This window comes from Helobdella robusta, assembly GCF_000326865.2.
Source record: "Helobdella robusta unplaced genomic scaffold HELROscaffold_20, whole genome shotgun sequence".
NCBI lineage: Eukaryota > Metazoa > Annelida > Clitellata > Rhynchobdellida > Glossiphoniidae > Helobdella > Helobdella robusta.
The window spans coordinates 1,119,592-1,135,485 of record NW_008704084.1 but is presented as its reverse complement, the minus strand read 5'-3'; the positions used below and the strand labels follow the sequence as shown (position 1 = coordinate 1,135,485).

General features: G+C 32.6%; 2 protein-coding genes across 2 annotated transcripts; one reads left to right on the top strand and one right to left on the bottom strand.

The window, feature by feature from the left end:
* Positions 1-1,754: 1,754 nt before the first annotated feature.
* Positions 1,755-3,930, bottom strand: HELRODRAFT_171229 (hypothetical protein; the record flags this gene model as incomplete). The annotated part of the gene is made up of 3 exons (XM_009017966.1): positions 1,755-2,063; positions 2,877-3,045; positions 3,833-3,930. The coding sequence occupies 3 exons, from the start codon at positions 3,928-3,930 to the stop codon at positions 1,755-1,757; spliced, it is 576 nt and encodes a 191-aa protein (XP_009016214.1).
* A 6,999-nt stretch (positions 3,931-10,929) lies between these two features.
* Positions 10,930-15,503, top strand: HELRODRAFT_77273 (hypothetical protein; the record flags this gene model as incomplete). The annotated part of the gene is made up of 13 exons (XM_009017965.1): positions 10,930-11,025; positions 11,139-11,243; positions 11,420-11,491; positions 11,791-11,867; positions 12,601-12,731; positions 12,849-12,947; positions 13,142-13,325; positions 13,401-13,541; positions 13,758-13,950; positions 14,127-14,313; positions 14,376-14,459; positions 14,704-14,795; positions 15,444-15,503. 13 exons carry the CDS (start codon positions 10,930-10,932, stop codon positions 15,501-15,503), a joined length of 1,521 nt encoding a protein of 506 aa, XP_009016213.1.
* Between the last annotated feature and the right edge of the window lie 391 nt (positions 15,504-15,894).

Here is a 15,894-nt window from a genome sequence, read left to right as displayed (position 1 = left end):
TCAATCAATCAACCAACCAACCAACCAACCAACCAACCAACCAACCAACCAATCAACCAACCAACCAACCAACCAACCAACCAACCAATCAATCAATCAATCAATCAATCAATCAATCAATCAATCAATCAATCAATCAATCAATCAATCAATCAATCAATCAATCAATCAATCAATCAATCAATCAATCAATCAATCAATCAATCAATCAATCAATCAATCAATCAATCAATCAATCAATCAATCAATCAATCAATCAATCAATCAATCAATCAATCAATCAATCAATCAATCAATCAATCAATCAATCAATCAATCAATCAATCAATCAATCAATCAATCAATCAATCAATCAATCAATCAATCAATCAATCAATCAATCAATCAATCAATCAATGTTAAAAACCACTTGTTGTTCACCTTGTTCACAAGCTCAGGCCACTCGTATCTGACGGATTGCACGAACATGAGAATGAAGAAGAGGAAGGTCAGAGGTATGAACGTGGAAAACCTTCTGTACATTTTATAACTAATGATTCGTCAAAGTTAGTATAACTTTTTATCTAATAATTCGTCAATCTGATAGGTCGTCACTTATTTTTCGCTTACAATTATATTACGATTATATTGTATTGTAATGTTTTGTATTGTATTGTATTGTATTGTATGGTATTGTATTGTATTGTATTGTTTTGTTTTGTATTGTATTGTATTGTATTGTATGGTTTTGTATTGTATTGTAATGGTATTATATTGTAATGGTATTATATTGTAATGTATTGTATGGTTTTGTATTGTATTGTAATGTATTACATTAAATCACCTTACATCACATTATATTATAATTCTATAATAAATTAAATCAAAAACTCGAACTAATGAATATTAAGACTTAAATTTCGCGTACAAATAACTACAAACGTGTAATAATTTATGCTAAGCTATGTAACAGTAAACATGAAACATGTCTATAGACAAATCTTATAAATCTTTTCCAAGTATACAAGAGTTAGAGCAGGCAACCGACTTTTAGCATAAAATTTTTACACACAAACATATACGATGAATAAATTGTTGCTGGAAGTCGGTTGCGCAACCAGTCGCAAGTCGCACTTCGCAGCTTCGTGAAGAATTATGAACGTGTGGATAATAATAATAATAATAATAATAATAATAATAATATTAATATTAATGATGATAGAAAAATGATGATGATGATGGTAAGGATAATAATCATAATGATAATAAATTCTCCAGTTTAAATTTAAATCATGTTTGTGTGAGGCAGAAAGGTGATAAAGTGCGAAGTTCTCAGGTTGGTTCGTTGAAAGTAAAATAAATTTTTTTACTGTTCAACAAGTTAATATTTAATACAACATTTTACATAAACAATAAGAAAAAGAATGGAATTATGTGAAAAGATATTCAGTTGGTAAATCTAAAAGTGAATGAACGATCGACCAAACAAAATAAGAACGGACGAACAAAAGAATGATTGAAATGAACGAATGAAAGAACAAAGAAGACACGACTTTACTTCATTTATTATGTGTTAATTTTATAATTTTAATTTATTGATATTGCTAATGCTTAATGAAATAAAATTTTTTCAAAAGGTTTGCTTTACTTCTGAAATTTTGAACATATGAACTGGTAAAACTAAAGAAATATTTTCAACGAGGAAAAATTGAAATTTACACATTTGCATTTAAAAATTTTTTGTTTTGAACCATTTTCAACTTTATATATCAATTTCAGAATTTTGATTTTTTTTTCATTTTTATGATTTTTTTCAATATATACAAATAGTTTGTTATGATTTTGTTTCTGTGAATGTTTTGTGCAGTTGTGGTTATTTGAGATAGTTCTTTCCTCATTGATGATGTGAAGACTTTGGCAACTGATTCCCAAATGTTGATGCCTGTTGCAACTGGCCTGGTATCGCACACTTCAAAAGTCAATCTTAATCTTGATCTTTCTATCTTTTTTGGCTGATCCTTCACTTGCACTTTTGCTTCCTTTGAATTTCCAGCTGGTACTCTATATAAGATTGAAGATGTAGTCTTGTTTTATTATTAGATGTTGTGTGATTTGCATTGGTTATGTCTGTTGTTGGTTTGTTTTTGTTTGTTGATGTTACTTTGGTCGTGTTTGTTGTAGCATTTAAAATTTTTGTGTTGGTTGTGTTTCATCTGATTGCATTTGTCAGTAGTGTTGAGACGTTTGTGTGATTTGTTGACCTGCGTGTGTTTTTGAATTTGCTTGTTTGGTTTCTATATAGATGAAAATAATTTTCTTGCTGGTGTTTGAGCGCCTCTTGCGTTTTCATTAATTGGTGTAGTTATTGAGTGAGTTGACTTTGTTGTGATGGAAGTGTTGTCTGTGGTGCCAACTTCCCTGGTGGATTCTTTCTTGTCTCCACTCAACAAACGTTTAATTTTGGATTTTATTTCTCCATTTAGTCTTATCGTTTCTCCCACCTCAATCAAGATGCTTTCAATTGTATCCCTGTCTTTCAGTATTTGCGTAATGCTGCTGCAGAAACTCTTCCTCTATTGCTTCTTTTTGTTGTCGAATATAATTTTTCTGCAATTTTCAAAGTTTTCTAAATTTTTCTAAAAATTGTTATGTCCTAATTTTATGTTTTTTCAAGTTTTGCAGTTGTTGAGTTTGTTGATTCCGTTGTTGTGGAATTGTTGACTACGTTGCCAACACAACACCACAGGTAAATTCTCTTTGATCTACATTCAATTTTTAAATGAGTACAACTCAAAAGTCTTAAAAAATCACAAAAAATTTTAATAGTATCTTCCGGCATGATGATATAAACTTTAAAATCTGATAAACCTTTTTCATGATATTTTGGGCACAAATACCTGTTGCGTCGTTTTCGTGTAATAAAATATAGGCGAACTTCTAAGTAACCTCGTGTCCTTACTCTTGATCTTGAGGATGTTAATAGCTTTAAGTGCGCATTTTCTTACTCTCACTATTTTTAGTGATTTTATTTTTATTTTTATTCCCACTGCAACACAAATTTTGTACCTAGAAGTTTATTCATAATTATTTATTACATGGAGAAATTGATCAACAAAGTTAAATTAAATTTTTAGAAGCCTATTTTTAAATATTGTAAATATGGAAATCGATAAACATACTAAAAATCAATTTTGAAAAGTCTTTTCGTTCATTTTTAAAGACAACATTTGATGAAAAATTCTTAATTAGATTGGCAAATTTATCTTTGATTGAATATTCTTTGAAAATTTTCAAGTGCAAAATCCATTTAAGAAGCAGATCAATTGACGCGAAATGCTTTGTTGACGAATGTACGTGACTGCCTGCTTGTCTGGTCACGTACGGCTTCAAAAAGTTTTCTCTCTGAAGCATCCATCCAATCAAAAATATCGTCTGATTGAATTTATGTTTTAATATTTTTAAAATTTTTCAATCTCTCGTCCATAAGGCTCTATTTAAAACGCCGTTACTCATCTCACGCACTGAACGTCCTGTAGTTACCGCGTGATTGATGTCAGTCTTTAATAATCTCTTTGCGTTATTAACGTTTTAATTTTATTTCAATATTTTTTACCTAAGTAAAATTTTTTATTTTTAACAACTTGGAATATGTTGAACTTTTGTGCGATATTTCATTTGTAAATCATCTACTTAATTGTTTCAAGTATGTCTTATTTCTTATTATGTTAAAAACAGCAACGATTATATAATGATATTTACTGCTAATAAATTTTACAAACATGCAGTTTTTGTTTTGTGCTCTGATGAATTTAAATTCTCAAAATAATTTCAAATATTGCAAGAAGCATCCAACGTCGAGATGCTGCAAGTTTTGTCGTCAGCTCTCCATTTATCAATCCTGAACATCTTATCACTTCCGCTCTTGTTTAGCGCCAACATCCAGCTGGGCATCATAGTTGGTCGGGAAAATGAGGATGATTTAAAAAGATGCGTTGAGGAAGGGGTTGATATGGCCGTAGAGCAGGAAAACATCACGAGAGAGGATTATTTGTATGAGTGAGTTACCATTCCGTTTGTTTTAACGTATTTGTTTAAAAGCAAACAATTGTATTGGCATAACATTGCGAACAGTTATGACTGACAGGTTTATTTGGTTAGCGATTAAGCGCTAGCCACGTTTCCGATCGTTCTTGTCTGCAGGTTTAGGAAACAATTGTCTAATCGAAAGCCTCACGTGCGTGAAAATATCTAAGTAGGGCACGCAAAGACTGTGTAAAGCAAATTTGACGGCAAATGTTACATGTATTAAATTCTAAAATTCTGCAACTAACACTTTTATACTCTGCTTCTTAGGCTGCATTGGTTTTTTTTATCTACTTGTCCCAACATTTTCAATCACAATTCCAGAAACTTAGAAAATTTAAAAAGTTCTATTTAAAAACAATAATTCATTCCAATTGTGAATGTTTCAAAATATAATTAAATCTAATGAAGCTATTTGGCAATTATGGTTGCGATTTTAGCAAAACAACATTCGCTGATAACGGGGGGGCCATGACCACTCCTCGCCACCCCTTAATCAGCCACTCACTGAATTGAATACGCACAGTTTGTTTTCGTACATCGTCGACGATTGCGACGGCATCAGCGGATCGAGGGCAGCGTTGAACCTCACTCTACAATTGGCGGATGTTCTGGTTGGATCCATTTGCTCTGACAGTTAGTTGGTTTTGAAATTCGTTAAAAATTATTTCGCGTATTTTTAGTCTTTTGATAATTTAAAATTGTCAATAACTGTTTTGTGTTTCATGATTTGTAATAAAATCGTGAGGACAAAACATTTGAGACCCCAATTTTTTTAAATTGCATCAAGATTGCATAGCCACTGCGCAAATAGCCGACTATTTTGATGCTCCCTTCTTCCCACTGAATTGTTTTGATCCCATCCTGGATAAATCTCAACTCTACTCAACAGTGATGAGTCTAACTGGATCGCCATCGAATTTCGGTTTAGCTTTTATGGTCTTCTTCAAACGAAACAACTGGCAAAACTTTGCCATCGTGAATGAAGTTGGAAATAATTTTTGTGAGTACGCGGTAGATGCGATAAAAAATAAAACTAAGAACGTCCTAAGGATGAGTGAATATTTGGAGGTCGGAAACAGCCTTGCCGATGACGAAATAGCAACTATCTTGAACAAGATCGAATTTTCAACAAGAAGTTTGTTTTGTCGCGTTCACTATTGTAGATTTCATGATTTTTCAATGATTAATGTATTTCGCAAATCTAGCGGCCTGATCCAGCAGTTGCAATGACCGGGATCAAATACACGGAGATTTCCGCCTTTCACATGTAATGTGTGTGATGCGTGGTTTTCTTGCGTATTCATATACGCTGTGTGTGTTTGTCGTTGATACATCTGAAACAAGTGCACAAGAGAGATTGACTTTTTAATCTTTTAACCCTTATTGAAATTTTTTTTCTTTCATAAATTTTAAAGAACTTTATATTATTTATTAATTCGTCTTTTAAAAGAAGTGATTGATTTAATATGCACAAAATTTTTTTGACAAGGCCAATCAATATACTAAATTCACAATACGCACTTCACCTGCCACACCATCCCTTAGTAATCGTCATCTGCCACACCAATCCGAGCACCATGTTGAATATTATCTACGCGGCACACCTGCGAGGTATGACCAACCCAGAAGAGTTCGCCTGGATCACCCTCTATAACATCTACTCCAACTTCAACTTCAACACTCTGTTCGTCCCATGGCTGGCAAATAGGGAAGACATGCCGAGGGCCGAGTTAAAAACGGCTTTTCTTTCCGTTAAGGCGGTTAGCTGGGTGATGACACGACGAAAACATGGTAAGAACATCCTAATAATGACATGATAATGACGTCATAATATAACATTATCTACAGGGTCGAACCAAAAGTTAATATGCCCACATCTAATAAATGAAATACATAAAATCGTGCAACGTATTATAAAATAATAGTTAATAAAACTAATAGTGTAATTCAATTTGATGGTTGTAGCATCATAATGACATCAATTAATTAATCAATCAGTCAATCAATCAATCAATCTATGAAAACCAATCAATTAATCAATCAATCATTCACTCAACTAGATAACTTCAAAAAACTTTACACGACTTCCCGATCCAAGTGCGGACCCAAGCATGATAGTTACGTCCATGTCCATGCTTATGGTTTGATAATGATGGGGATGATGAAGATGAGGATGGTGATGAAAGTGATATTGATAATAAGATAAGATAAAAATAGTGATGACTTTCACTTTGATAATGGTGATTTTCACGATTTTAGCAAATCAAATTTTTGAAAAAAAATATAACAAAGACAGTATCCTGGAATATCATTTTAGCTGCTTATGACAGGCAGTGGCGGATCTAGAAAAGGCATCTGTTTTAGGCAGTGTTTTTATTAAAAGTCAGTAAAACTCAGTTTGTAGACAGAAAAACTCTCGTTTTTAAGTACCAAAAATTAGTGTGTTAAGCAAAAAAAGCTGCCAGTCTGATTTTGGCAACACTTATAAATATGTGGTTAATTTTTTGGCCCTTCATCTGATTTCAAAATTTTAGAATTTAAAAAAATTGTCAGTCTAAATCCGTCAACATTGTCTAGATTTGCCACTGGATCGGGGTTGTTAACAATGTTTACAATTTTTTTGGCCAATAACAATACCGGTTTTATAGCCAAACTATATTTGAAAATCTTGTCGGCAATGACAATACTTTTGCATTTTTAAAACTGTATTACATGGAAGCAAAGCAAACCTATAATTTCATCGATAACAAATGCCTTCGGTAGTTAATATATAAATTGAAAATGGTTGCGTCCAATCGTCAAATTTTGCGTAAGTTAAAATGAATGTCCGGGGCTCTGTTTGGAGGTCTGGAAGTTTCAAAGCGACAAAAAAGCAATTGCTGCTAAATATTCTCTTCAAAACTGAAAAGGCAATTTATTTCAAATCTTCTATCATTTCATTGCCGACATTATTTTAACACAAAATGATTGTTTAAATAATTTTATATCTATTTTTTAAATCAACTAACCTTTAAAGGTTGAATAATTTGTTAATTCAGAGATCAAACAGATTTTTGAAATTTTTTTTTGAATGACTAAAAAGAGACAGTGACTGACAATTTGTTTAACTTTGAAAATTGAAACGATCATTAATAATAATATATCCGGTTCACGTTCAATGTTATGTGTATCGAATAACGATTTTTTTTCTTTCTAAATAGTATAGGCGATATCAAGTTCGATACTCGGTATAAAAAGTTTCGCCGAAGCTAAAACTGAAAAGTACCGCCAATAAAATGTCAGTTATACCGATACTTCGATAAGAACAACCCTGATCATAATTTTCTCTAATGAACACATAACTTGTTCATTAAGCCATCAACTGGTCAATTAATTAATTAATTAATTAATTAATTTACTTAATTAATTTGTTTCTTGATCCATTATTTTATTTTCCATTCTGAAACTTTCTTACTCCGTTATTTGTTTTCCTTTAAAATTTCGTAATAATTTTAAAACATTGTCTTGCATATTGTAGCAGTTTTTTAATCAGTAAAACTCTGATTTTTTAAAGAATTATGAAAAAAATAATATTCATCATGCAAAAAAATGAAGCAAAGGCGGTCGCAACCTAATTTATTCACTCAGTTACATTTTTGCCAACGTCATCATCCTCATTATTTTACAAATTTACGAAATGCCCCCCACAGAATTTTCTAACAGATGCCATCTACCTGTTCTTTAAACTGATGAAAATGGCGAATGAAAAAGGCCTGGAGAAGCTTAGTGGAAAGGTCCTCCTTAATTTGAGTCGTAGCATGGAAGCAATTGGTTAGTAAGAACTAAGAGTGCGGCTTCCTTAATCCGTATTTGGTTTCGTATACCGAGACACCGGTGTGATTTGGATCGGATTTGCTAAATTTAATGCCGATGATTTTGTAAAATCAGATCTACGATTAACGACCGGTGAATAAGGTTTTGAATAAAAAATTTTTAATTCTCAATTAAAATGAATTTGATTTTAAATTCAACATTATGAGAACTGTTAATAGTGAATAGGTATTATTGAGACGATAGTCGAATTATGTGGCAATGCGGAAAATGGAGAGACTTATCTAAGAAAACATAGATGATGATGTAACCAACACTACATATCTTTATGCTGATAACCGAGCAACTTCAAAAACCGAAGAAAGAACAAAGAATTGTGGTTTGAGGTTGCTCTTTGAGCGTAGAAGATAAGGCGAAGATAAACGCTAAGTCCCGTTTCGTTGGCTATCACCACTCTTGCTGCAATAAGCTGTTGCCACATCAGCATAATATCATATTCTTTTAATAGGATGAAGTTTTGGTAAAGTTGATGAAAGTTTATTTACTTTTAAAACCATGCATACGGATTCAGATCCGGATTCAGATTCTTATCCCGTTAGCCTGAATACTTAAATTTGTCCTGTTCCTAATGTTTAGTAGCGGATAGATTGTTCAAAAAGAAATTTTTTGAACAATGAAAAGTCTAAAAATTTGTAGTTATACCCAACTTGGCTCGTCATTTTAATAGTAATAAACACTATCAAAAATTTTTGAAAATTTGTTTTTAGAGAACTTAGTTTCATTACATGGAAATTTATTTTTCGTTTTCTTAATTTTAAAAATATATTCGATGAAATGATTGTATCCATGTCCTTCATAATGAATATTCAAAGAAACGAACGCACCGGCCAGCACACATAATTGACTTGCACGTGCACCTACCTTGCCAGGTAAGACTGAAGTCATAAAAATCAATCAGGAGGGAGATAGATTCATACCGTTTGCCGTCTGGTCCCTGACCCCTGGCTCATCCACCTTCAGTACCTACCTTATCATCAACTACACAAACGAAAACTATACGGTAAATAACTTTTTTTGTTCAACTCAAGCTGCTTTCGTGTTTGCTGAAGACTTCAAAATTTCTTCAATTTCGTATTTTAAATTTTTTTAATCATGTTTTTATCAAAATTTTTCAATGATTTGTATTAATTTTTATAAATTTCAATTTAGGCCAATTTTTATTTGACTCATTCATTAATGATTATTTTATAATTTGATTATTTATTATTTTGATGAAGCATGAAACTGATGTCCACCCAGCTATTTTGTTCAACAGCCATCCACTCGACCATATTATGGGATCAGCACGGGTCCAACTGAATGTTACATAATATTTGCAGGACTACCAGGTGGACGAGGAGAGGTGGGGCTACTCCGACAGGCCACCCCTCGACAAACCTAAGTGTGGCTACGATAAACTCTGTCAGGACGGTCAGATTTTATTAATTTGATTTTCATAAACTTTGAATCAGGTTCATAAAATTGACCAGAGGGCCTAAATGGACCACTTATGTTTTTGTTTATTTTAATTCATTTTTTATTACTCATTTTGATGTTTAAATTATTTTCATCTGAATCTAACATCATTGTAATTTTTGTTGTCAATTTAACATGAACCAGCATGCGATGTGATTTATGACGTAAAATATCGGTTACAGAAAACCAAAAAAATTAAATAAAGTAACGCCTATATATAAACAAGTTGAACAATATAATGGAATTAAAATGCCAAAGTTAGTCAATAAGCTAAATAGCCCAAACAGTATGAGTGCCGTGTTTTTCTTCAATTCAAGGTGAGATGACCAGCTTCAAATGCAGGTTGAACCGAGTTTAGTGGCATAATTTAGATTCCCATGAAAATTAAACACACGTACATATTTACAAGCAAACACATACATTCATTGATCCAATTGAATAATTGAGCAGAATTTTACGAACACCAACCAATCTCAATCAGACGGCAGGACACTGATTATCAGCCTGGCTGTAGCGTTCGTCCTTTTCATATTCATACTCGTCCTATCCCTCATCATCAGGTTCGTATACTATCAGTCATTCAAATCCGAAAGTTTTGACCCGTACAAGCGGAGCTAAATAGTTTTCTGCTAACTTGATCGTTACACAACAATGCTAACTTGAAAACACGTTTAGCTTATGTTGAATATATACTTTAATCATTTATATAATGAATTAACTTGCAAAAAATATCGTGCACCGAACAAGTTCTTTTAGAACAATCATGGAATGTTTCAACTCATTATTCTGTATGACGTCTTCTTGACAAACTTACTTGAATAACCAAACAAATAAAAAAAGACAAATAATTTTTATATAAAATATAGCAAATAAAACATGAATGAATTAATTATTTTTTAACTTAGACGTCTTTATTGTATGTTCCATTTACTTGTAACATTTCAATTGCTTGATGAAAAACTTTTCCAAATGTTTCAGCAAATTTTTCTTTTCTTAAAACGATTTTTATAATATAGGGCAACAAAAATCGTTTAAACGAATCACGAAAAAAAACATTAATGAAGATTAATTAAACAACAACTTAAGGTCACAAGTGAACGAGCAGAAGATACTGAGCATGGCCTGGAAGATACGATACAACGACTTGCAGTTCATCAAAGATGCCACTAATGTAAGTGCGCTCAGGTATTTCTTACGTGTGCTACAGGTTGGAAATAAAATTAATTTGTTGAAATGAAAAAAATTGTGATCGTTTTTTTTTTGTTGTGTTTTGTTTTTCTTTTGAAAATAAGTTCCCAATGCAATAAATTGTTACCATAAATTATCAATTTAGTTGGAGCAGTGACATATTGTTTACACGGTTAATTTACCAATATTTTTTAAATTTACAAACAACATTTGGAAAAGTAATTTTAAACAACAACCCCTGGACAAAAACAGCTGAAAAGTGTCTCGAAGTCTTCGGATATGAATGGATCTGATGAGAACCTGTTCTTGCATTCCTTCAGAGAGTTGGATGGCGGACTGAAGGATGGGGTCATGTTCGGCATCTACAAAGGGGATCTTGTCACCGTTAATTATTCTGGCAAGAGGGAACTCACTCTGTCCAGGAAGGATCTCATTGAGCTAGTGAAAGTGAGCGTTCACTGCTGATTTTTCATCTTTAATTCGTTTTTTCACATGATAAAATTAAAATTAAACAAACATTTAAACTCAGCAAATATTTGAATGAGTTTCCCGAACTGCAGATGAAGGAGCTGCAGCACGACAACATCGTGTACTTCCTGGGGGCCTGTGTCGAGCCCGACAGGATATGCTACCTCACACAGCACTGTGCCAGAGGCACTCTGCAGGTTGCGACAAAAATTTTATTTCACCATTTTTAATGATTTCATTATCTATGTACTAATCTTAACCCCCACTACCTCACACCTCTCTAATCGAGTAAATCATCACTGCCACATCACCAAGCCACACCACCACCACACCACCGCCACACCACAACCACACCACAACCACGCTACACAAGGATATGCTGGCTGACATTCAAACCCCTGTCGACTGGACCATCAAGATATCATTCATCACTGACCTGAGCAAAGTTTGATATAAATATTGAATAAATAAATATTAAATTAATAAATAAATAATGAATAAATATATATTAAATGAATAAATAAATAATGAATAATATAATTAGTAGATATGAATGAATTAATAAAGAAGGAAAGAAAGAAAGAAATACACATAACCAGTAGAAATGAATAAATAACTAATTCACTTTTCAGTTATTTTACTCATAATGTTCAAACTCAATTGTTGGCAAATCACTGCCTATACAAACTTCGACATCTTCAATGACTAATGATTAGGAGTTTGTAAAATTTGTTATCCATCCAGGGAATGAATTACTTGCACAAATCTTTCATTGGCTGTCACGGAAAGCTGACGAGTAACGTGTGCCTAGTTGACAACAGGTTAACTTCCAATTTACTGCTTACTGGTTGCTCTGGAAAAAGTGTTTTACTTATCCAATTATTTTTTCACTGACGTATTTCCTTTTCTAATAATTTTACCGCTAAGTTTTTAACATTTAATTTATAAAAAAAAAATGTGTCAGCATCATAAATTGAAAAATATTTAGAAACAAAAAAAATTATTAAATTAAAAATCTAAAAAATATTTAAAAATACTAAACTGCAACAAATAACCAAATGATCTGAATGAAAGCAGTAACGCATCAACAAAAAAATTTCAAGTGATCAATATCAAAGTCCAATTATTTTTATCGTTATAGTGGTGTAGTCGTAGTTTAGCAAGGAAAATTAGCGAAGGGGTATCGGTTTCTTCCGTTTTGAGTCTCGTTTTGCGTATGCATCAACTTTAAAATAATAATCAACAATTTCTAGTTAACAGATTTTCAAAATAACATTTTTTCAAATTTTTTCAAATTAAACAACAAAAATTTTCACAAGTAAACTTTTGAACTGCTGATTCGATTGTTCTTTAAACTTTATACATACACTTTATTCTGATTTGATGAATAACGAATTGTCTTATTGCTCACACACACACACACACACACACACACACACACACACACACACACACACACACACACACACACACACACACACACACACACGCACGCACACACACACATACCCAAACACACACACACATACCCAAACACACAATATATATACATAGATGGGTCCTTAAGATCACAGACTTCGGTCTGTCAGCCTTCAAGTTAGTACAAAAGGAAGACAAACCGGGAAATGATTTTTACAAAAGTTTGTTGTGGACCGCGCCAGAGCACTTGATGTCATCTCTCTCACGTTTGTTATGATGATGGGTGCTGTATATAATTATTCTTATTATGATAAAAAAAAGAAATGTTTAAAAATTTTGTTAATGTATATGAATATTTGTTTGCATTGGCCTGGCCATGGCAGTCGCGAGTCAGAAAGGTGATGTGTACAGTTTTGGCATTGTCGCCTACGAAATACTCTACAAAACATTTCCGTACGATGATGTCAACTTGGATTGCAAAGGTCGGTAAATGTTTGTTTAATGAATCTCAAATGACGATGGGCTGTATGATCTTGCATCGTATAAATCATGCCTTCTCCGAGTTTGTGGAAAATATTTCTTTAAAAAATGAAGTTGCAACCTGGATGATGTTTCAATTAGAAGGCTACTGCAAAATAAAAGTTTGTTCTTACTGAAGTAAACATAATTTGGACAGACATAATAATGCGCATACTTGACCTGCGTATTGAACCATTCCGACCACACCTGTCGCCACTGAACGACCCTGACGCCAACCCTGCGATCTTGAATCTCGTGGCTCAGTGCTGGTCCGAAGATGCAAATGTTCGTCCAACGTTCGATGTCATCGAGAAGACGCTGAAGAAGTTTTACTTTGGAAAGTGTGTAGCATGTGGTGGATTGTTCGTGGAAAAGTTTGCTAAACAATTGTCATTACATTATCTTTTTAATTTCAGAACTGAGAGCATAGTGGACAGCATGTTGAAGAAGGTGGAGAAGTACGCGAACAATCTAGAGATGATCGTGGAGCAGAGAACACAGGAAGTGATTGAGGAAAAGAAGAAGACAGATTTGTTGCTGAACAGCATGTTGCCACCGTTAGTCATGTTATTTTCGACAAAATTAGAACAGCAAAAACTATTAAATTAGTTTAAAATATTGAAATAATATTTCTATAAAAATACTTCTTATTTGAAGATTTTTACGTCAAAAGACATTTGAATGTTTATATTAAAATGTGGTTGTTTTAAGTTTTAACTGAAACAATATTTTTTTTATAAATTAAAATACGGACAATATATTTTTAATAAAAGTTTCATAGCAGATGAGTTGAAGGCAGGTCGCAAGGTGGAGCCCAAGATGTACCAGAGTGCCACGGTGTATTTCTCAGACATTGTTGGGTTCACGACGTTGTCATCTCAAAGCACTCCCATGCAAATTGTGGATCTGCTTAATGATCTCTATGGAGCATTTGATGATACCATCTCTAAGCATAATGTTTACAAGGTTTGTTTTTGATGTTCTGTAACGAAACGTTTTAACTTTTTCCGATCATATTTTCAGTATCTTCTTAACTTTTGTCGCTTCCAGGCTATCAATTGAAATGTGAATTAGTGAATGATTCAAACATTTATTTGATTCAACTATTGGTTTCATCTGGTTTTAAATGTTTCAATGATAAGGTTGAGACGATAGGAGATGCGTACATGGTTGTGAGTGGTCTGCCTCAGGTAACAGAGCGCCATGTCGTGGAAATATGCAACATGGCATTGGATCTGCTGGGCATCGTCAAGACCTTCAAGATCAGACATCGGCCTGAGATGACACTCATGTTGAGGATTGGCATTCATTCGGGACCTTGTGCTGCCGGTTCGAACGTTTTCGCTAACCTCTGAAGGTTGTATGCTAAATGGTCCTAATAATTTCAACAGGAGTGGTCGGTCACACGATGCCTCGCTACTGCTTGTTTGGTGATACGGTCAACACCGCATCCAGGATGGAGTCAACTGGTGAAGGTTGGTGCTATGGTTCATTGCTTATCTATTCCAACAACCATTCATAAATAATATTATATAGTTTGAAGTTATAAATTTAGAAAAAAATTTAATTAATTAAACTTATTTCTCTCGATTTTCAAGACGTTAAACAATTAGGACTTTATAACAAGTTTAATCCAAGCACATATCTAAAATAATTATAATTTTTATTTAATTTTTTATTTGTTGGTTGCTAAATATTTCATGGCTTCTGTTTAATCAGCATTGAAAATTCATCTGAGCACTCCAGCCAAAGACCAGCTATGCAAGTTTGCAGGCTATGTCGTTGAGTTGAGAGGTCCCACAGAACTGAAAGTAATTTCAACCATTTGTGCACATTTAATTTAATATTATTTATTTATTAAATTGTTAATTCTTCGTTATCGAAATTTCTATTACCGTCAATATCGGTGTATGCATGCTCGTTTTTTTCAATTTTTTTTTATTCTTTAAAAATCAGGATCTGACAGACGCAGAAACTGTAACAACATGCAAGGCATTAAAACAAAATTAAACAAATAAGTGAGAAAATAAATACAAAAAGTGAAGAAGAGAAATGATAAAACATAAAAAATAAAATATGTTAGAATAAAAAAAATAATAATAATAAGAGAAATAAAAGAAAATTAATTGACGATGGAATATAAAATGAAGTAACGGCAAATTGATAGACTAGATGATGACTTAGTGAGGTGATCGATAAAAAAGACTAGGCCTGTAAGTGAAAAAGTTTTAATGAGTATTAATATATTTGATGACTTGCCTGTTATGATCTTTTAAATTCAACTCCAAGTTAGAAAAAAATAATAAATGTTATGAACTATAATAATAAGTTATGCAGTGTGCCACATTTGAAGATGTCGTATTCAAATATGAAATAATTATGAAAATAGTGAAACGCAAAATTTCAATCTTCAGATCGTCGTATAACTTTTAATAAAATGTAAAAAAAATGAATGCAAGGGTAAAGGGACGATGACAACTTACTGGCTCTTACGGAAAGATCCACTCAACGAGGTCTGAATGTGTTTGTTCATCCTTGCATGTGTGACCAGATCTCCGTAGCGTTACTCCGTTCAGAGGTGTAACTTAAAACTCTTCAATAAACATTTATCTATATATATTTCTTTTCTTCAATGTTGTCGTTAGTTTATTAAATTTGCTGTTGTAATTTGTCTAGAACATTTTTTAACATATGGACCTTCTAAATGTTTTTATGTAGGCGTTAAATAAATTGAATCATTTATTTTAAATTTATCAAAAAAATCACTAAGGATTGCACAAGTGTTTAGTATTAGTATTAGTTTAGTATTCAAGTGTTGTTTTAGTTATGTAACTGTAACTGTTTTTGAAAATTCTTTAAAAGATTATAGCATTCTTAATAAACATCTTCAATTGGAACTAATTTTTTATC